General features: G+C 38.7%; 1 protein-coding gene across 8 annotated transcripts in view; it reads left to right on the top strand.

Moving 5' to 3' along the window:
• Cast (calpastatin) overlaps window positions 1-22,794 on the top strand; it is a 95,680-nt gene that overhangs the window by 10,430 nt on the left and 62,456 nt on the right. For 3 of the 8 annotated variants that reach the window (XM_070031031.1, XM_070031033.1, XM_070031032.1), the window contains 2 exons: window positions 1,107-1,169; window positions 11,478-11,549. In XM_070031031.1, coding sequence (XP_069887132.1) covers window positions 1,107-1,169; window positions 11,478-11,549 — 135 coding nt within the window. Of the gene's footprint in view, window positions 1-1,106; window positions 1,170-11,477; window positions 11,550-17,922; window positions 18,023-22,794 lie in introns of those variants that run through there. The other 5 variants (XM_070031034.1, XM_070031037.1, XM_070031035.1 and 2 more) reach the window with 2 other exon arrangements.

The following is a 22,794-nucleotide window of genomic DNA, read 5'->3' as shown; positions in this document are numbered from 1 at the left end:
AAATAAAAAATATGAATTACATATAACTTTCCCAAACTGTATTTTTATTTCTATAAAACTTGGAAGGTTTTGAGCATTTCAGTGGGAGCAGCTAGTTGGTTAATGTAGAGGGCTAGAATGGAATCCCTTTGAATCACCACAAAGAAAAAAATAAATGTTTGAATCTTTCATCTAAATACATCTATTTTATTTATTTACTTTTTATTTTTAATTTTTTTGTTGTTGTTGGTTATGGGGCTTGAACTCTGGGCCTAGGCTCTGTCTCTGGGCTCTTCAGCTCAAGGTGAGCACTCTACCACTTGAGCCACAGAGCCATATCTGGTTTTCTGGTGGTTAATTGGAGACCAGAGTCTTATCTAGGTTCCTGCCTGGGCTGGCTTTGAACTGCAATCCTCAGATTTCAGCCTCCTGAGTAGCTAGGGTTACAAGTGTGAGTCACCAGTGCCCGGCTTTTGTGGTTTATCTTATAACAAAAACATGAGTGATATGCTTTTCAAAGCTTCTGAGTTCCATATAAAAATGCATTCATCACTAGTGTCTTTGTAAAATATTAATAATTCTGTTCCTACACATAATGAGATTCTAATTAATTGGAGAAATTGCATGTGTGGTTATCATTTTGCATTGGTGCATATTCAGATGGAAGAAGTGTAGGAATTTCCAACAGCTGGTGGAAGTTGTGGATGGCCAAGAAGGCTGTGGTGAACACCTTGTGTTCATGCTGAGCTGGGGCTTAAGTCTGATTTCAGATGCAACATTGTTCTTATGAGATCTCATCTCCATGATGAACCAGATGTCTCTTATACTTGTAATTTGGATTTCAAAACACCATGAAACATTTTGTAGTTGACAAGATTAGGGCACTATCATCAATTCTATATCTAGTTAATTACCATCTGACTTTCAGGATTTCAAATGAGTGCCTATATCACCACCTTGATTTTTGAAACCTATCAATATAGAATTGCTAGTATTCTAAACTGGAAAATTAAAGGGGGTGTTTATTTGTAAAGTTTGTGTCTTTAGTGTTTCTGGGTTAGAGGCACTATTATCTTGTGTAACCCTCCTCTATTAAACGTTATCTTTTTTGTTTTATATTTTTACAGCATGTCAATGAAAAAAGCAGTGGATCATCTTCTAAACAAGGAGAAAAGAAAGGATCGGATGAGGTAATTTCCACAATATTGCAAATCATTTTCTCTTGTCTTTAAGGTTTTTGTTGTTGTTGTTGTTTGTTTGTTTTTCTCCGTCATGGGGCTTGAATTCTGGGCCTGGGTACTGTCCCTCATCTCTTCAGCTTAAGGCTAGAACTCTACCACTTGAACTACAGCACCACTTCCAGTTTTCTGGTGATTAATTGGAGATAAGAGTGTCATGGACTTCTTGCCCGAGCTGGCTTTGAACCTAGATTCTCAGATCTCAGCTTCCTGAGTAGCTAAGATTACAGGTGTAAGCCACCAGCACCCGGCTTCTTGTCTTTAAGTTTTGACTTCTGTCTTGAACTATTAAATAATGATGTAGTAAGGAATCTTGTGAATACTGACAAGTTTAGTCTTAAATCAGATTTGATTCGAGAGTATACGTGGAAATCATGAAAGTAATTTTAAGTGATTCTTAAAAGAAACCCTTGCAGCTAGCTACGATTTAGAACTAGAACTCATTATTTTAAAATTTATTATCTTTACTTGTACAAAGGAGTTGCTATTCAACAAAATATTACATGAATACAGTGCATCTTGATCAATGTCACCCTTTTTATTATTCTCCCCCATCCCTCCCAACCATACCCCTTTCCTCAATGTTTTAAATTTTATAGAATATATATTGAGTTTTTAAAGCATTTAATTGTTCGGCTGGTGAGCATGATAGATAAAGAAGGGAAATCAAAAGCTGTGGTGTGAAAGGAAATATTTTTGTAAGTATGTACCATGAAAGGACAGCTATGGCCTAGTTTAACCAGTCATTCAGGTTTGGAGACAAAAGGAAACCATTTTTATTTGTATCATATCTGTGGAAATACTAGTAAAATTAAATCTCCCCACTTTCTGATGGAATTTCTTTATACCTATGAATTTCTCCTTCTACTGAATGATGCCCTGTTGTTTATATGCACGTCAACACTGACCTGCTTCACTGTTTAGGGTCATGTGAAAGTTCTGTCCTTCAAGCCTTACTGGATTTACCTCCTTTTGTTGCTTTCTAGCACATTCTATTCACTAGTCCCTGAGTGTTTCTATTGTTTATCTTTGCAAAAAAATTTTTGGCAGTATTGGGGTGTGAGTTCAGTGCTTCCTGCTTACTAAGCAGGTGCTCTACCACTTCAGCCAATCAGTCTCTTTTAGCATTGGCCATTTTTGAGATAGAATCTTGCTTTATGCCTGTGTTAGTCTTGTGCAGTAATGCTCCTATTTGTGCTTTTCCACATTGCTGGGGTGTCAGGTGACCTTCACTAAACACAGCCCTTAAGATAGTTTCAGTACTTTACTGAATAAGAAATGAGATTAGGAAAGTTTTAGCCATCAACATCCCCAGCCATAAAGGAAATGTAAATCAAAATAACATTGAAATTCTATTTCACCCCAGTTAGATTGGCCAACATTGAGAATTTGAACAACAAATGCTGGCATATTGTACTGTCAGTAGGAGTGTAAACTAGTACAACCACTGTGAATGCAGTTTTGAGGTTCCTCAAAAAATTAAATGTGAAACTTTGCTAGATCCAGGCTATCACTCTTGGGGCATCTCCCCAAAACATAACAACTCAGGATATAGTAAAGTCGTCCATGTTCATTGCTGCACTGTTCACAATAACAGTTTCTACATAAATATATAGAAACAACCAAGAAGCCCTACAGTAGATCAATGAATAAATGAATGAACTATGCAACTTGTGAGCAGGGGCAGAGCAGGGAACTAGGGGAGAGCCAAGGAATGGGTGACTTTGTCCAAGAAAAATTGTATCCATTACTTGACTTATGGAATTGTAACCCTTCTGTACAATACCTGGGTAATAACAATAAAATTACATTTTTTAAAAGAAAGTTTAATCCAGATGTTGTCTGTCTTGTCTGATAATCCCAGTTACTCAGGAAGCTGAGACAGGACAATCTCGGTTAAAGGCCAGTCTAGGCAACATATTAACATACTATCTCAAAAATAAAACAAATCATACCAAAACAAATATTTTTGGAAGTGTGATAATACATTTTCAAGTTAGTATGCTCCACAAAAGATTAACTGATTATCACCAAGAATATGAAAATGTTCTTATAAGGTTTTTGAAACCAAATTATATTGAGAATTTGCTTTCTGTATTTCTGGAATCCTTGGGAGTTTCTCTTCTTTCTCAATTACTTTTCTGCATTTCACTTAGAAGTATAACAAAGACTTCAAGAGGTTAACATAGAGTATATAGCCAGAAGAAAAAATGTTGAAAGTCAAGTGAGAACCACCACTATATTCTACAAATTTCACAACTCTTTCTTTTGCTATTGTCAATAGATCTTGCCTTTTTTGGGGGGGGGGGAATGTGACTTCTTTATATTAAAGGGATATGAAGATATCTGCAGAAATTTTAATAGAGTGATGCAACTAAACTATCATTTGTTAATACTGCATTTGTAATATAAATTCCAGAGAATGGAATAGGGCAAATACCTAGGAAAATGTGGTTATTTGTACCAGTCATTATGGGTTTGTCAAGTCCTTCATCAATATAGGGGAATTTTAAGACCAAATGGTGCTGGACTTACAAGCCTAAGATAGAATGACTAGACAACAGGAAAAGGAAGCACGAAGACATTTAACATGGGCATCTTTAAATACAGTGGAAAAAGAACTCTTCCAAAACCTATAATCAAGTCTATTTAAAGTACTTGACTGACATACCTGGCCACACTTGGGGAGAGGGAGTTTGGGGGAAGGTTTGTTTCTTAGCAAATTTAAAACATAAAGAATGAAATTTAAAACATAAAGTGGGCATGATCTTACAGAGTCAATTTTAAAATCTTCAAATATAAAATGTATGCACTTTTATGACTAAGGGAAGGAAGATGTGAGTATAAGAGTGTTTCAAAGGAAAATATATTTAATACAATTTTATTGTCTTAGTAGAGTAAGCAGATTCTTTTTCCTGGTTATTTACCTTTTTCTTTTAAAATACCCTCCTCCAGAATTGTAGCCTTTAGAAAGTGGCCACTATTTACATCCTGATGCATGTCCTTATGTTTTGTGTGTGTGTGTGTACAGTGATCTTTCAGTATCTGTGAGAAGTTGGATCCAGGAACCCATATAGATACTAAAACCTGACTGATGCTTAAGTCCCTTATTTAAGTGATAGCCTATCTCCATATAACTTAAATTTTCTGGTGTAGTTTAAATAATCTCTAGATCACTTATAGTACCTAATACAAAGTAAAATGTATACAAATAGTTGTTGTATTGTTTTTGAAAATAATTGGTGAATGTCTGTATGTGTTTGGGTTTTTTCCAAGTATTTTTTATGCAATGCAGATGGAATTCATAAATATTAAATTCACAGATATGTATGGCTGAATGTATATTTATCTTTAATGAGATATCACATATCCCAGTTTTTGAGCAATGATAGCAAAGGTGCATCATTAACAAGGCCTAGAATAAACAAAATGCTTCAAGATATATAAATCTTTTCAAATTAAAGAAACAGTATTCAAGACAGGTGCCAGTGGCTCATGCCTGTAATCCTAGCAATTCAGCAGGCTGGGATCTAAGGATTATGTTTTGAAGCCAGCCTGGGCAGAAAAGTCCTCCTGAGACTCTTTTTTTTCCATTTAATCCTTAGAAAACTGGAAGTGGCACTGTGGCTCAAAATGGTAGGGTGCTAGCCTTAAGCAAGAGCTCAGGGACAGTGCCCAGGCCCTGAGTTCAAGCCCCATAACAGAAGAAAGAGAAGGAAAGAAAGAAAGAAAGAAAGAAAGAAAGAAAGAAAGAAAGAAAGAAAGAAAGAAAGAAAGAAAGAAAGAAAGAAGAAAGGAAGGAAGGAAGGAAGGAAGGAAGGAAGGAAGGAAGGAAGGAAGGAAGGAAGGAAGGAAGGGAGGGAGGAAGGAAGGAAAGAAAGAAAGGGGGAGGAGTGAGAGAGGGAGGGAAGGAGAAAGAGGGAAAGGGAGAGGGAGAGGGAAGGAAAGGAAAGGAGAGAGAATATTCAGCAAAGGGGGCTTTGAAAATCCATAAAACTCTTTATTCAAGAATCTAGGCATTCAATAGGCTTTAATCTGGTCAGTATTTTGTGCTTGCTCTGCTTTTGGGGGGAGGGGATTACTTCAATAAGTGATCTGGAATTGTGCCCCTAAGAGCAATGATGCCTTTAGCCAACCTGGAAGTGCAGTGCAGCAAGCAGTCTATTGAGGGATTAGGGGTCATTGCCAAGGAGTCCATACTAACTGTGAGATGTCTATTGTGACTCCTGAACTCATGTCCAAGTGCCAAGAAACAGCTGCAGAGCTGTGCCAAGACCACTTATGCCTATTTTCTTGGTGACCCAGATTGTAGTGTCTAACACCAAATCCATCTAGACTTAAGAAGACTGCAATTCTTTTAGACTTATATCCATTCATTAGGGTGGCTTTCTAGCATTAACCCTGCAAATTAACCCAGAGCCTCTAGGGTCTTTTTAGCTAGTATTCATTGAGCAATTACATATATGTCTGTGGGTAGATGTATGTAATTGACAGAGTTCATACAAGGCAAAAAATACCGTAAACACATAGAGTACTCCAAAGAATATCAGCCCATTGTTGAAATAATTTCTTATTTCTTCTATAGTTAAAAACAAAAAACAAACAAAAGAAACAAAAAAAAAACACGTTCTTTTCTCCTAATATACCCTCATAACAAACAAAATACTTCTGATCACAAACATTCCTGGAAGTTTCTTCCATACCAAGCAATTCTTCATTGCCCAGTTAGGACACCCATTAAGTGTCTTACAGTTCAACAAATTATGAGGTAGTACAGATGGTACTAATTAATGGTTCCCTCACTACCCCTACCCCAATTTCAGGTGCCAAACAAACATTTGTTTGGCACCTGATCAATACTACTGATCAAGCAACAATGCATCAAGTTTTTATGACTCCTTTCTTGGACTTAATAATTAATCCAAGATTTGTTCAGAGGTTTTTGGGAAACATTCATTAGCCCAATTATTATATAATAAAAGATATGTTAAAAGATACAGATGAACATATAGATGAAGAGGTTCATAAAGTAAGGTATTAGTAGATCCAAAACCCAGCAGTTTTTTTTCCCACCCTTCTAGCACATTCACCATCCTGAAAGGGTTTATCATGTAGGTATAATTATTAACTCTACTTCTAATCCCTCTTCCTTCTCCTAGAGGGGGATGGGGTGGGACTTAAAGATTCCTGAGAGTAACCATTTGGTTTTCCTGGTGACCAGCCTGTACCCAGAAACCAACCAAAAATCACTTCCTGAGAACAAAGCTGTTTCCACTCACCCATGGAAATTCCTAGGGATTTAGAGTCTCTGTGACAGACAAACAAACAAACAAACAAAAAAACAAGGTTAAGCACAAAATATGAGGAAAAGATCCTCCAATTGCTATTACTATTGCACTGTATTACTATATATCTTTTAAGAGCTCTGTGCTAGGAACCCAGAACATATATCACACATTCTAAAGGCTGTTCTTATACATTAACACAGCTTAGAAACAACTTTCAAAAGTTGTTTCTAAGTAATTTAACTGTGTTTCACTTCTTGGATCAAAGGACAAGTCCTAATAAAAAAACACAAATCACTTGTTTCTATCTAGTGAAAAATGTATTTTTTGTTTTGATTATAGGAATAATGAAACCTCATAGGAAGTTTGTAACAGTTACTGTGTAGTCTTATCAGTTAAAACCACACTAATGTTGTTCAAGATGGTCAGTCTGTTCCACTGTTACCTGTTCAGGGACTCTAGGCCTTGTTTTTCACAGCAGGGGGTTCTCATCTCATTTAACTCCCAAGTCACTGGAGATATGAATAGAGTTATGCACATTATTCCAATCAGAAATTCAGTTGTAAAAAGGATTTAAAGTTTCTGGGAATGAAGGTACACCAACTGTAATCCCAGCCTCAGAGGAGGAGAAGCAAGAGGATTACCAGAATGAGGCCAGCCTGGGCAAAATGGTAGGAAGACCTGTCTCACAAACAAAGCAAAAACAAGCAGCTTAGGTATGTGGTATGGTGTGTTAGAGTACTTGCCTGGCATACAGAAGGCCTTGTTTCTGTCTCAGTGCTGAGAGAGACAGATACATGGAGGGGGGAAGAGAGGGGGGGCCCATGAATTTACTCAAAATTTCAAAGCTGGCATGTGATTGACTAGGATGTCACCACATGCATGAAAAGGTAAGACCATTATCCTGGAGATTTGGTATTCTCGCCTTTGTATTGTCACCATGTCTCAGAACACCATGAGGCTTCCTTCAGGGTACCATTGCCAATATTTAGACAGGAGTGATATAGCAGCTTTTTGACTGCCTCTTTTCAACTTCATTATTTTGAAAATAGCTTTTATAAATTGAGTTCTGAGCAAGAAAAATCTTCATTATGAACTATAAGAGATCTGCAAAAGTTCTAGTTAATTCCTTTTATGTCTCCCCAATAACCCCGGTACAATTGATCACAGACTTCAGTATGCTATATTTTGAACACTGCACAAACATGAGGTGTCTGCTGACCTCTCAGCTAGCAAGCTGGTTTTGGATATCAGGGAGCTGCTTCCAGTGGTACAGATTCTTCATCCATGTGCACAGGGCTGTGCACACTCACAAGTCTGCTAATGAGCCAAGGGGTACCTCACAAGTCCCCTGAAGTGACCCAGACTTGGTGTCTTGGAATTTGGATTCAGCAGAGACACACAGGGCATGGACAATGACACTGATGTTCCTGTCAGGTGTTAGGAGGCTGAGTCCCTGTGACATGTTGAATTGAAAGCTAAGAATGACTCAGCCAGGCCTGAGAATGATTGGACAAGGCCTAGGGGCAGGATGTGCCTTGCAGCTTACTTTCTGTAAAACTCAACAGAGAGGTGCACGTTCATATTAGAAGAAAGATTAGACAAATCTGCTGAGTGTTTCTTCTAGTCAATGGAATTAGAGAAATGAATTTCTTGTAGAATTGGTATTCACGACTAATCTCAAGCTTTTATTTCAGTGGCTAGAACATACTTGTGGTTAGGACAAATGTGGAATGAGTTTGTCTTGAGAGGTTTCTTTTACTGTAGATAGATGAACTGTCCTCTAAGAGTAAGCCTTCCAAAGATCCCAAGGCAAATTGGGTTTGGAAGGCTGGAGGAACAGAAAGAAAGAAGCCAGTGTAGCAGAAGCATGCATGTACATGCATCTGTGGTACAGGAGGAAACCCTAATGGTTTCATAACAGGCAAAAAAATAACAAGGATTAAAAAAAATTCTCATGGCAAATTCTAGCTACATTTACAGGCTTCCCAGAGGAGCCAGGGCTTGGCATGTGGCATTATTGTCTTGAGCAGAGCTTGTATTTAGCCCAGTACTTATACATGACCTTCCTCAGTAAACCAAACACTAAGAACAGGTGTTCTAGGCAGCTGGAAAATGATCTAACCTCTTTAGGCTTAAGTTAAATGAGGAAATTGAGTTGAATGACTCTGTTGCTCTATAAACTTTATATTTAACATCCCCTCTTTTACTCAGAGTCTATTTATACATTATGCTTATCAGAAACTATTTGTGAATACACTCATATCATGAAAAGGTATTGCAATCTGGATATTATTTAAGCCACGTCCTCTTTTCACCATTTTTCACATTGATAGCTTTTTAGTAACTCTTGTTTCTGTTTCAGTCATCTAGAACTTTTCTTCCTTGGTTGATAGTAGTGCCATATTCTTGGGAGTGTGTTTATTCTGCAATCAATGCCTAGCTTGGCACTCCTGAAAATTTCTCTCTGGCCCCTAGATTCCACTTTATAAAGACATACCACCCCAGTAATCTTCATGAAGTACTATAGAATTTGTCAACTGGTAGACACCTAGATATTATACTGTGAGGACAGCAAACTAATTTTGATTTCGTTTTTTGCTGGGGCAATATTTACCTAAAAAAGTGAATACTTCTCTTCAGGCTTCTATGGGAGACACTTTAAAAAAAATTAGGAATTTTAGTTTGGCTAAGTATTTTCTAAATGTTAAAACAGTTAAGCCAAGTGATTCTCAGTTATACATACAAACTTCTCACTGATCAGCTAATGTATAACCATCCTCATGTAGTCAGTGTTTCCAGTGTTTTCTTCCCATGCAGAGTCATTTGTCTGCTTCTTTGGAAAATAGATACTTAAAAATAGGGGATTTAGAGGCCAGTATTTGTCTGCTTCTTTGGAACATAGATACTTAAGAGTAAGGGATTTAGAGGTGAGGCACCAGTGGCTCTCGCCTGTAATCGTAGCTATTCAGGAGACTGAAATCTGAGGATCGTGGTGCAAAGCCAGTCTGGGCAGAAAAGTCTGTGAGACTCTTATCTGCAATAAAGCAGAAGTGGCACTGTGGCTCAAGCGGTAGAGTGCTCACCTTGAGCTGAAGAGCGCAGAGATAGTGCCCAAGCCCAGAGGTCAAGCCCCATGACCGACAAAAAAAAAGAAAAAAAATAAGGGATTTTGGTATACAGGCCTTTTTGAGACAGCAACTATGTACTTTACTTTCCCTTCATCATTTCTTTTCTCAATTAATATAGTTATATAAGAAAACTTAAAAGAGCCCGAGAAGGATTCCCTTGTAAATATCTGTTGACTCCATTGGTAGAAAACACACACACACACACACACACACACACACACACACACACACATATTTCAGGGATCATGCAATGTCTAATTTCAACTCTGACTTACCTTTCTTTTTTATTTTTTTATTTCTTTTTTTATTGTGAAAATCCTGTACAGAGGAGTTACAATTACATGGGCAAGATAATGAGTACATTTCTTATCAAGCATTGTAGCCTCCTCCTTTGTTTCCCCTTCTCATCCCTTCCCATCCTCCCCCCGCCCCACCAAAGTTACAAAGTTCATTTTTGACATAAGGACTTGTACATCTCATTGTTGCAATAGGTCCACCTGTATCCCTATTTAAACGATTTGTTTTTCCCCTTCCCCTCCACAAATTATACCGACATCAAGCAGAAAAGGTCAGATAAGTTGATGTTAGGGAAATGAACCCTAAGATATATATATTCAAATGATTTTTTTAATTTCATACTATTGTTTCTAACACATTTATAAGATTATTTCTTTGTTGCTTTGTATGTCCCTCCCCCACAGTATAACCCCTACTTTCACTGTATTTGATGACTTACCTTTCTTTAAAATATGAATAATAAATGCTTCCATTGATTGAATCATCACTATGTCATAACCTATCTCTCTACCCCTTTTGTGAGAGGATAAATACATAACAGAGCAGTCAGAAGCAGACTTCTTGTCTCTCACTATCTGTGACCAGGGCCACCCGCATTACATATGCATTCCACCACAGTCCCTCACTTATAACATGGGGATAACAATAGTGGAAGATTGGTATTAGTTAATGTGAAGATTTAAATGTCATTAAATATGGCACTTAATATACACAGAAGACTCAAAATAGTGTTCTAATAGATTTTACTATTAAGGTATTTAATTCTGATATTCTAATAGAATGATTGCCTATCACATCATAAACAAAGATTCATAGCCATTCAGATATCATGATGAACTTTAATATTTAATAAATATGTGTGAATAAAAAAAGGTTTTTTTTCTTGTCATTTCCTCAGGGTAAAATTTCACAAGTAGAATTACATCTTTGGCATACACTGGTAAATCACCCTCCATCATGGGTATACCATTGTCCATGCTCTATATAACTGTGAAAAAGAAGACCTCCCCCCACCCACACACAGCGAGTGGTGTTACCAGAAGAAATTCATGCTGGAGCCAGGTGCCGGTGGCTCACGCCTGTAATCCTAGCTCCTCAGGAGGCTGAGATCTGAAGATCGCGGTTCAAAGCCAGCCCAGGCAGGAACATCTATGAGACTCTTATCTCCAGTAAACCACTAGAAAACCAGAAATGGTAGAGCACTTGCCCTGAGCTGAAGAGCTGTGGGACAGCGCCCAGGCCCAGAGTTCAAGCCCCCCGACCGACGACAAAAAAAAGAAAGAAAAAGTAATTTATGCTGGGAAATCACAAATGAGTTTCACAATTCTTCTAAATCAGTGAATATTGAGCAACTTGGATTTATGCAAATTCCCCTTCCATTTCATATTTCTGTACTCATCAGGCATAGCTACAGAAGCAATTTAAAATTAAATGTGTTTAGAATATTATTGAGTTTTGTTGGAGAAGATACGTGTATTGATAAGAAAAGTCGCACTTGTCTATGTTGTTAAGGTCTCTTCTCCCACTGAAATAATTTTTTTTTCAAGAAAAAAGCATCGAATTTGGGGAGCAGTCACCCCTCCAGAGCTCATGCCAGTGGAGCAGCCTCAGACACCAAGGTGAGTCAATTGCCTGAAGAGGAGGAGATCCTATTCCCTTATCACCTGTCAGCCTGTCATCAGTGGGTGGGCCTTGCAGGGAAGGAAAAGAGTGCTCATAGGTCACTACAAAGCTTTGTGTGTGTGTGTGTGTTTTAACAAAGTGTCATTTATGTGTTTGAAGAAAAGATGTAACTTTCTATTATTGAATAATAGGGCTTAAGCCCTCAGCACTGCCATCTCAATTTAACATCTTGAGTGTATTTTATATTGCCATTCTCAGTGTCCTTCTAACCAGTAGAAAGATTAAAAAATCATTGAGAGATGATAATTATAAATGCCAGGGGTGAATTAATGTTTGAAACCAATGTAAATCCCAAACTGAGGCACATGCTCTGTGTGTGACACAGCCACACATTGTCACTGCTGTTGGAACCCTGCCACATGGATGCCCACCAGGAGGGTCTCTTGGCTCAAACAAACCCAAGTTTGCATTTCCTCTTTGCCACTCACTCCCTTGGTGCCATCTGGGCTCCATTGCCTCATCAACACTGGAGCAAGACTTATGTTGTGAGAGCTGTTGCAAAGCTGAAACAAAATAAAATATATAAAACATGGAGCCCTATACCTGGCAGTTGGTAGTTATGAGAAAATAGAGGCACATGTGTCTCTGTTGTGATTATTTCTGCCAGTCCCCCTTTCCTGTCGTTGAGAACGCTACAACTAGAAAACTTCGCCTGATCATGTCTTACTGTTTATGTTATTAGGAGCTATATTTAACCTACAACCTAATTTATGCCTGTAAAATAAGAGATAGTTGCGTGTCAGTGACTTACACCTGTAATCCTAGCAACTCAAGAGGCTGAGATCTGAGGATTGCTGTTTGAAGCCAGCCTAGGCCATAAAGTCCATGAGTCTCTTATCTCCCATTAACCATCAGAAAGCCAGAAGTAGAGCTGTGGCTCAAATGGTAGAGTGCTAGCCTTGAGTAGCTAAAATGAAAAAGGACAAGTGCCCAGGCCTGAGTTCAAGCCCCAGGATGAGAGAAGGGGAAGAGGACAACGGGGAGGAGGTGAGGGAGGGAAAGGGGAGATGGAGCAAGGGAGTGGGTCAGAGAGAGGGGGAAAGTATGAGAGTGGGAGAGGGGGAGAGAGAGATCAGTAGCAAAACCTACTCATAACAATAATGAAGTAATTTTTATGGCTTGCAGAATTACTATGACATAATTTTGGAGATTCAGCATGTGGTTGGAATTTAGTGAGGTTTCTCCTGAAAAGACTTAGTTCTTTAAGGCCTAAGCATCCTGCCCTTTTCTAGCACATATTTCACCCAGTCTTTTTGAGGTAGGCAGTTTATTTAAAACTTAGTCCTTTCTCCTCAGTAAGTTGTAGGAGCTGGTATATGTGGGAAGTGAAGATATTCTAGCTGGCTCTTCATTGCTTTACTATTTAAAAGCAAACCTGCATTGTTCCATGGCTTCCAAAAATACTATCATTTCTCTCTTCTGATTTTATCTCTCTTGTTCTTTCTTGCTATGTTTTTATGACTCACTTTCCTTCACCAGTTTCTGGCATAACAGATTTTTCCACAATTTAATTCTTTCCTCCCACTTTTCTCATGTCTTCAACTCTCACAGAGTTGCAGAAAAAAATGCTCATTTATTCATTTGATGCTAGAATAGATGGCTCTAATTCAGTATGAATGGCTCTTAAAAACTACCATTTCTAGGCCTCATTGAGCAAAGCTAGAGGTGCTAGCATGTGACATAACTTGAAGCCTTTTTTTGTGCAACTGCCACAGCTTACACAAGCAAAGCTAGATACTCTCACAGCAGTCAAAAAGTTGTGACTAAATGGTGGCTACAAATGGCAGGGAGAATTAGTCCTGAGTTTCTGTATTTATTTAGCCTGAAAATTAAAATAAATAATATTTTTATTATTATTGAAAACACATTAAGTTCTGTATTTAAGAATAAATATTTTATGTGAAACTCATATGAATACTGTATATTATAGGGTATTTTCCATATATGGCAGGACTGCATCATGAGAATTCTATACAATGATTAGTTAGGCCTGTAAGTAGAATCCATTCTCTCCTGTTGTTCTGAGGCTTAGAAGATCCAAAGCTCTTGGTGAAGCTATAGTAGCTCATACCTGTAATCCCAGCTATGAGAGAGGGAGAGATGGAAGAACTATGGTTCCAGGCTAGGCCAGGGAGAAAAAAATAATGTTATTGAGGGGACCCTATTTCAAAAAGAAACTGGGTGTGGTGAGGAATACCTTTAATGCCAGCTATGTAGAAGGCAAATAGAACAGTCACAATCTGAAGAAGGCCTTAAGCAAAAGTGATAACCTTCTCTAAAGGTAAGCCAAAAGGAAAATTGACCTGTTGACTTGAACTCCTTTATACAACTACTTAAAGAAAATGTATTTAAAAAGAAAAAAAGAAGGGGAGGGCTGGAGGTGTAGTTCAGGTGGCAAAATGCTTAAGCATAAGGCTCTGAGTTCAAACTTTACTACTACCCCCTTACTTTAAAAGGTTGAGTACCTAGACGTTACTTTTTTGTAAATAAATAATGAAGATTAATGAGACTGCCGAAATTGAATAGATTCTTATTAGTCAATCTGAAGGTAGTTGTGATTCATAATTAGTCATGCAATTTTATTGCTGGAAGAGTTCTCAGTTCTCAGCCAGCTTCGGTTTTTTTCTATTTTTTATTTATTTTACAATTGTAGTTGTTATTATAAAGGTGATGTACAAAGGGGTTACAATTCCATAAGTCAGGCAATGAGTGCATTTCTTTTGGAGCAATGTACACCACCCCTTCTCTCACTCTCTTCCAGTTTTTCCCTCCTGTCCCCATCCACATGATATATAGTTCATTTTCAATATAGTGTCTAGTGAGTACCATGGATGCATTTTTCACCCTTTGTCCCACCATTTCTGTGACCCCCATTACCCTCCCAAAGACAGGTAAACAAACAAGACAAAAATAAAGAAAACAAAAACAGCAAAGAAGGGAAAACCAGGTGTTGCTGGTTCACATCTCTAATCCTAAAACAAAGGCTGAGAGCTGAGGATTGTGGTTCAAAACCAGCCCAGGAAGGAAAGTCTGTGACTCTCTTATCTCCAATTAACCACCAGAAAACTGAAAGTAGCTCTGTGGCGCAAAGCACACTGGCCTTGAGCAAAAGAGCTCAGGGACGGTGTCCAGGCCTAGTTCAAGCCTTGAACCAACAAAAACCAAACCAAACCAAACCAAACCAAACAAACACCTCTTGTTTCCATTTCCTGGAGTTCATTTTGAGAAATATTATTTTAGATGATCAGGTGCACATAGTCATTGTGCCTTTATGTTCCCCTCCTAAAGTATCCTCCTCTGGTGTTACTATGTGTGAATGCCTGGAGTCCAGTATAATTTATCATGTTTCAGTGTATATTAGGTCATGCACCATTTGTCTCTCTGAACTGGGCAACTTCTATTTTGACAGTCACATATCTTATTTGCAAATTGAGGTTCAGATTGCATGAGGAATGTCTATAGAATCCTATGCTATTCTGATGTACTGGATGGGGCTGTGGGCCTGGTTTGAGTGGTAGAGCTCTTGCCTTACATTCTTGCGGCCTTGGTTCAATTCCTAATACCAGAAAACAAAGAAAAAAATTACTGGCTAAACTTATTTTTCAATTAGATTCTATTCTAATTTAAGACAAAGGAGGAGGTTTCTTAAGGATTAGTGAGAAGGAAGCCTTGGTGGAACAGCAGAAGGAGCATACTCACACCCAGGAACCATGCATTGCAGCTGTGAGTTTCTGCTGCTAAGCCCTGCTGTTTCCCAGCTCTGCAACCAGCACTTTCAGCATCAGATAACCAGTACCTCTGTCATAGCCAAAGCTCTGAACCTCAAAAGCCTTGTTATAATCTGGCTTTCCCTGTGGACCATAGCCTCCTCACATGTTCCCCTCCAATCCCATTCTTGTACAGCACTTGAGATTGGCCAAATATAAGTCTCCTATCCCTCATCTCAGTTGCGGTACAAAAGAACCTGGAAGGGGCAATTTTCTGGATTCTACTTTGAGGAGACACCTACTGATTAAGTGGGAAATTAGTGAAATTAGTGAAGATTTTGCATGAAGTGTCTAATGTCCACAATAGATTGAAGTAGAGGAGGGCTGATTGAACAAGAGGAAGATAATTGGTGATAGACTGTTCAGCAGCATTAAGCCTGTGAACAGAAAGTACAAACAACTTTTCCTTTAGCCTGGAGAGGAGATGATCACAGGAGAGAAAGCAGCTTTGGGCTTTGAGTCCTGCTCTACCATAAATAGCTCTGTTAATTCTGGTCTCATTGCAGGCTCCTACTTTCTTATCTATTATTTTAAGTCATAACTGGACCATAAATATTCTCCCAGTCTATTATCTAAGCCATGACTGGATAAACTCTGATATTCCAGGTCAGAATCACCCCACAGCACTTTTCAACCATCTGCAATTTGTGAGATGACATAGGAAAACATTTTTATTTTTATTTTTATTTATTTATTTATTTATTTTGGGGTCCGGTCCTGGGGCCTGAACTCTGGGCCTGGGTGCTGTCCCTCAACTCTTCAGCTCAAGGCTAGCGCTCTACCACTTGAGCCACAGCGCCACTTCCGGCTTTTTTCTTTTTGCTTATGTGGTGCTGAGGAATCGAACCCAGGGTCTCATGCATGCAAGGCAAGCACTCTACCACTGAGCCAACTTCCCAGCCCCTTTATTTTTAGTTTTGTTCTGATCCTAAGGCTTGAACTCTGGGCCTAGCTGCTATCCCTGAGCTCCTTTTGCTCCAGGCTGGTACTCTACCACTTGAGCCACTTCTGGATTTTTTGGAGTAGTTTGTTGGAGATAATAGTCTCATTGACTTTTCTGCCTGGGCTAGTTTTGAACCATGATCCTCAGATCTGAGCCTCCCAAGAAGCCTTACAGGTGTGAACCACTGATGCCCGGCCATTTTATTTTTAATAATTGTACATATATTCAATGTCCTAAATAAAATAAGTAATGTAGCATGCAAAACTCATAATTCCATGAATATTTTTGCTTAAGACAAGTAGGGTTAGTTTGGCTTAAGAAAATAGCTTAATTTGTATTAAGCAAAATAATTTTTCTTATAATTCTAAATTATTTTTCTTGTTACTCTAAATTATTTTCTTAATTAAATTAACATATAATTACAGAAGACTATATATATTCATACATATACACACATATGTATATATGTATGTATATATGTACATATGAAATATATAAATATGTCATATATGTGTATTGTATGTAGTATATGCATATATGTATATATGTGTAATATATATACATATGTATGTGTACACATGTAATATATACATATGTATGTGTATATATGTATATACACATATATATTTATATGTACTGTAGATGTAATATACACATATATGTATGTATATGTATGCAATATATATACATATGTATATATAGTCTCACTAATGTACAAATAAAGTTTGGGAAATAAGACCCAATCAATCATCTTATATTTTTGTGTTCATATTGAATCAGTGAGAATGTTTATTAAAATCAGTGTTCCCTTTAAAAGTTAATAACTCTTTTTTTCAACTCCATCATCCATTCTACATTTTAGTTAGATTCCTTCTCCTGTCAGAAAGCGTTTTATTTTCCCCTATTTATTTACTCACTCATAAATTTATCAGTAGCGGTTTACACTCATGAATTCAGTTGTGTGTGTGTGTGCGCGCGCGCGCGTGTGTTTTTGCCGGCTCTGGGGCTTGAACTCAGTGCCTGGGCTCTGCCCTTGAACCTCTGTGCTCAAGACTAAAGCTTTACCATTTGAGCCACAGCGCTACTGCGGGGCTTTTTCTGTGCGTGTGATACTGAGGAATCGAACCGAGAGGCTTCATTCATGCTAGGCAAACACTCGACCACTCAGCCACATTCCCAGCCCATGAATTCTTATTTTATGCCCAGGCTTCAAATCTGTTCTATGAGAAGAATTCTGATTGCACTAAACTGCAAGCTAAAAATAACTAAATCCCGTCGTACCATTGTACGTTTGTGCATCCCTGCTGGCTGTCTTTGTTCGTTAACGTTACAGTTTCAGAGGAGCTATTTTGGGAGAGGGAGGAGTGTTTGCGGAGCTCCTACCCCTGCCTCCCTATTCCGGTAAGAGTCCTCCCTGGTCTTGTATCACCAAGTATGTGTGCAGTTCCCCGGGATGCCAGGCTCAGGGCGCATGAGCCGGGGAGTGCAGCCTGACCCTGCTTCCTTCCGGGGAAGCCGTCTGGGCTCGGGGCGGGGAGCTTCCCCCGCAGCTGTCCTGGGACCCGCCCCGCCTCCGCCGCGTCACTGGGCTGGCTCAGCTGGCTCTCCAAGCTGACACCGCAGAGGGCAGAACTCAAAGAGGAATGCAAACATCCGGAAAGCCCGGCTGAGGTCTGTTGGGCCCCAACTCTCCAGCCGAGTGAGTACTGATTGCCCCAGCTTTGTACAGAGCTGTGTCGGCCTGGCTGCCTTGGCCCTGGTGCCCGTCCTGGGCCCTGGGATTCTGCAACCTGATTTCCCCAGCCTGGGGGCGCGCGCTCTCCGGGTGCTCTTGATCCCGGCCAGAAGATTTCTTTCCAGATTGATTTCGAAATTCCCTAAGTCGTTTCTAGTCCATCCTTTCTGTGCAGAACTTGGGTGACTGACAGGAAGAGTTATAAAACAAAAGGTTTGTGTGGCGAAAGAAGAAACTCAGCCACTGTGTGGATCTGCTTTGGCCTCTCGGTTCATTCTGTTCCCCACTCCCCAGCCCCGCCCCCATCCCATGACCTCGGTGTTGGAGAATGAGCTCACGGTGCCTGACCTCTCTCTCACTGCGTACCTGACACATACTGGGTGTGGCGGGGCAGTGTTGTAACATGTTTCAGATCTAGTTCCTTCAACACAGCCAGAGACGGTTGTAGGGTCAGATTGCTGATAGATAGTATCAAGTGTACAGAGTGTTTTCCAGAGACTTAACATTCCATGGTGTCAAGGAGACCGTGTTGTTTGGTTATGAATGGGCAAGGGGACAAGCTTATTATTGTAGAATTTACAGCTTGAGAAAATGAGGTAGAAAGTCTAAGCAGCTTCCTTACTGGCTGGGACCTTGGAGCCTCTGATCAGTCTGAAAGAATCAATAACCTGTCGGTAAGACAGCTGTTCTTCTTCAGCAGTTCTGGGAAGTTCCTGCTGCTGGAGATGTTTTCTACAGGAAAGATCTGCATTGCAGGGAAGCTCGACACTCAGTGCCATGCACCATTGAAAGAGGGAAAGTTTATTTTTTTAATGGATAACTGCAGCGAGCCTCTTTTCTGATGTTTTGCTTGTAGGTAGGAATTCAAGTTCTGTGCACCAAGTGTCTTAAAGGAATTGCTTGGAGATGTAGTATGGGAAGTGCTGTGTGCTGAGTGCTGCCTGGGTTCTAGGTGACAATGGATTAAGTTGAGGTAGGGAACTTCAGCAAGATCATGTGCACAGAAGGATGGAGAAGAAATAGATGACTAGGACTGATGAAGCTCAAGAAGGAATATATGTGAATGTGTGTCTATGGGTGGATATTCACATGTGTATGCATGTTCACATGTGTGTCTAACAAGGATTTTTGGTGTCTGTTAGAAACAAGAGTGTTCTGCAAATTGTGAGACAGTGTTTATGAAGCTACACTTTCAAGTATTAATAGTGTCTCTATTGAAGTTACATGGTTTAAAAGAAGATTCCCAGTGCATGAGAGAGTTGGTGATATAGAATTAGGGGTGAGTTTCAGTTCCTTGATCTTTCTCTGGTAGAACTGGCTGAGTATAATGTCTCTCCTATGATGAAAAATTAAAAGGTCTCATATAAAATAATCATTTGAAAAAATGATTGTTAGAACTATTTACTTTTCCTCAAAATATGAATGATCTAATTAGTCAGGCCTGTTTAAACAAAAAGTTCAGTTCATGGACTAATGTGTACATAAAGATATTTGTCTCTTCTCTCTTAGAAGCTTACACTTCCCTCATTTTGAAGATATGAATCTGAAATATGTTTCATCTGACTCCTTGAGGGAACTATATTTTACTGCGTAGTCTTTATGATGTTTTTGAATTAATAATATGAATATTGGAAAAGTAAATTGGATCATCACAAGCAACTTTACTGTTTTTTTTTCTCTATGAATAGGTATAGCTCTAAGTTAACTAGCTGATGTTCCTCATCAGGCATACTCTTTACATTTTAGGGAGCAATGTTGAATTGTTCTATTGCTTCCAATTATGTCTATATGATCTTTCAGGGCTACTTTATACATCTCCAAAGATATGATGGTTTCTGACTAAATCTATTTATTTGGACAGTGGAAATTTGAGTCAAGACTGTGTCTAATCTAATCAAATTGGCATTGTTTGGCCTATGCTTTGTAGTATTCTGTTTTCCACACTAATAATAATAAATAATAATAAGTACCATATAATAATAAATTACCACAAGATGACTTGAACAGGTTCCAGCAAAAGAACATAGATCAATATAGTTTTGTTAGTATAGACTTGCAGCTGTGTGTCAGAACACCATATTCTGGCACTCACTGAATATTTGACATACTATAATAATAACGCAGTTATAAAATACTCATATTGTGCCCATTTTACAAACTAACAAAATACTATTGAGTCAGGAATGGTGGTATATACCTGTAATCCTAGCACTGAGGAGGCTGAGATAGAGATCAAGAGTTTGAGGCCAATCAGAGTTACATAGCAAAGCCTTGTCTCAAAAAATAATAATTGTTACCATATTATATAACTCTTGGAATGTATTTAATAGCTCTCCATAAAATATTTTCTATAAACTTAAGTCTTAGTCCATAAAAACTTCTCACATAAAGTCTCCTTTGGCTACACTGATTATAATTACTTTAATTCTCAGAATATAAACATTTTGATGTACTGTGATACTCTAGAAGACAGAATTCATCTTTTTGTACCCTGAAAGCGTGTTGCTTCAAAAAAACATGTTAAATTGTAATAATAAGTTAGCTTTATCTTAACATGAATATACTATTGGATTAATATAACGATTCATAGTGGACAGAAAAAATGGTAAATAATGCCCTTTTCTTTATTCTTTAGGATTTGCAAGTAGAGTTTCTGAAATTTGATATCTAATTGTCCTTTGCCTAAAGATTAGAGTGAATTTTCAAAAGATAGAGATAAGGACTCCTTTCCTTTCCTTTTCTTTCCTTTTTGTTTCCCCTTTCCTCCTCTCCTCTCCCCTTCCTTCCCCTTCTCTTTTCTCCCCTCCCTTCCTTTTCCCTTCTCTTTGAACTTTCTACAATGGATCGAAAGTAACAACTAATGTACATGCAATGAGACAATTCTGAAGAGACAACATGAATGCTAGGTAGCATTGCTAGCAAGGTGCTATAAGAAAAAAAATGGAGCAGGGCGTTGGTGGCTCCTGCCTGTAATCCTAGCTACTCAGGAAACTGAGATCTGAAGATCTGAAGATCACTGTTCAAAGCCAGCTTGGGCAGAAAAGTCCCCATGAATGAGACTCATGGGGCGTCACAGCTGGAAGAGCTGTGACTCTAGTGGTAGAGAGCTAGCCTTGAGCATAAAGAGGCTGAGGGACAGCACCTAGGCCTTGAGTTCAAGCTGCAGGACAGGCAAAGAAAAAAAACAACCAAACAAAAAAATAACAAAATGGAAGGAGTGTGTAAAACTTCAGGGATTATTTTTGTAGGAACAAACACAAGAAGTATTACTCTTTAAAGCATATCTGCAACCAGAGGGTCAGTATAAAATGGAAAATGACAAAAGCTGCTAACACTTAGTACTGAGATGGTCTCAAGTGGGCCATCATTAGTATGAGTAAGAACTAAGTCTGACACAACCAACTTTCAGAATGTTGGCTTGTCTTTCTCATCCTTTTCCTAAGAAGGATTAGTTAAGATATTCTACTTACTCCTGAATATATACATCTAGTACCTTTTTTTGTGAGCCCGAGAGTTCTGATGAATGTTCTTAACTACCTTCTATAGGTGATACATCTAACTTTCTAGATGGACTGGATTTCTATAGGTTTCATATATAGAAGATATTTCCATTTTATCCTGTTGCTTAGTTTAAGAGATCCCATAGCAGCCCTTTGAACAAGCATTAAGATTTCTCTCATCTTGCTGTTTCTTTACTACTCAGATGAATGTGTAGAAGAGGATGACAAGCTTATCAACAGTCAGACTAGCCTGCTGTGGAATTTCAAGCTTTTCCTATCTGCAGTGACACAATGCCTCAGTGTAGTATCTGATTTTGTATTTGACAGCTGCCACCTCATAGACACATACCCATAGTTAGATGTGGAGAATCTCCTACTCCCTTAAAATACATTTTATCATTTTCCTGATTGCTCCCACAGGAATGTTTGTGTGGCAGTTTTGGTTGTAAAGTGTTTTGGTCTATATTGTTGGTAGTGATTATGTGTTCTCCTACAAATCTCTTTGCAACACTGGTTAGGAAGCAAAAATAGCTTACTTGTTGAGGAATTTTTACATGTTAGGAAAGGGATATAGGTCTGCTTTTATTGAGTTTATTCAGTTAACATCATATAATTTGTCTTAGTTCTATAGGTTACATGAACAGGATATATTAGCCTTAAAGAGTAAGGAGTAGGTGCATGTGAGGGTAACAGTGATTGCTATCTAATCATTTGTATTTGTAATCTAACCAATATAACCTTAACTGCAGAGAGTTGTGCTTTGCAGTTGAGGTCTTCTTAGAAAAGATAGGGCTGTTGGCCCTCAAAGAGAGAGTTCAGGTCAGTAGAGTGACTATAGACTAGCCCATGGCCCTTTACTTTCCCAATATTTGGAATCCTCTAAGACAGGGTTTCATGATATGTGGCCTGGAGAACATTAACATCAGATTCATCTGAGATTATTTTTATTATTTTTTAATGAAAAGAATTTTTTTTGCCAGGCACCAGTGGCTCATACCTGTAACTCCTTAGGAGATTGATACCTGAAGGTCACAGTTGAAAGCCAGCAAAGGCAAGCAAGTCCATGAGACTCTTAACTCCAATTAACCACCAAAAAGCTGAAAGGGGAACTAGGGCTCAAGTAGTAGAGCTCTAGCCTTGAGCAAAAGGCTCAGGGACAGTGATCAGGCCCTGATTTCAAGCTTTAGGACTGGCATACACAGAGACAGACAGACAGACAGACAGACAGACAGACAC

This window comes from Dipodomys merriami, unplaced genomic scaffold, assembly GCF_024711535.1.
Source record: "Dipodomys merriami isolate MVZ:Mamm:240054 unplaced genomic scaffold, mDipMer1.0.p SCAF_20, whole genome shotgun sequence".
Lineage (NCBI taxonomy): Eukaryota > Metazoa > Chordata > Mammalia > Rodentia > Heteromyidae > Dipodomys > Dipodomys merriami.
Note: the sequence above shows the minus strand (reverse complement) of the source record. Positions and strands in the feature narration are given on the sequence as shown.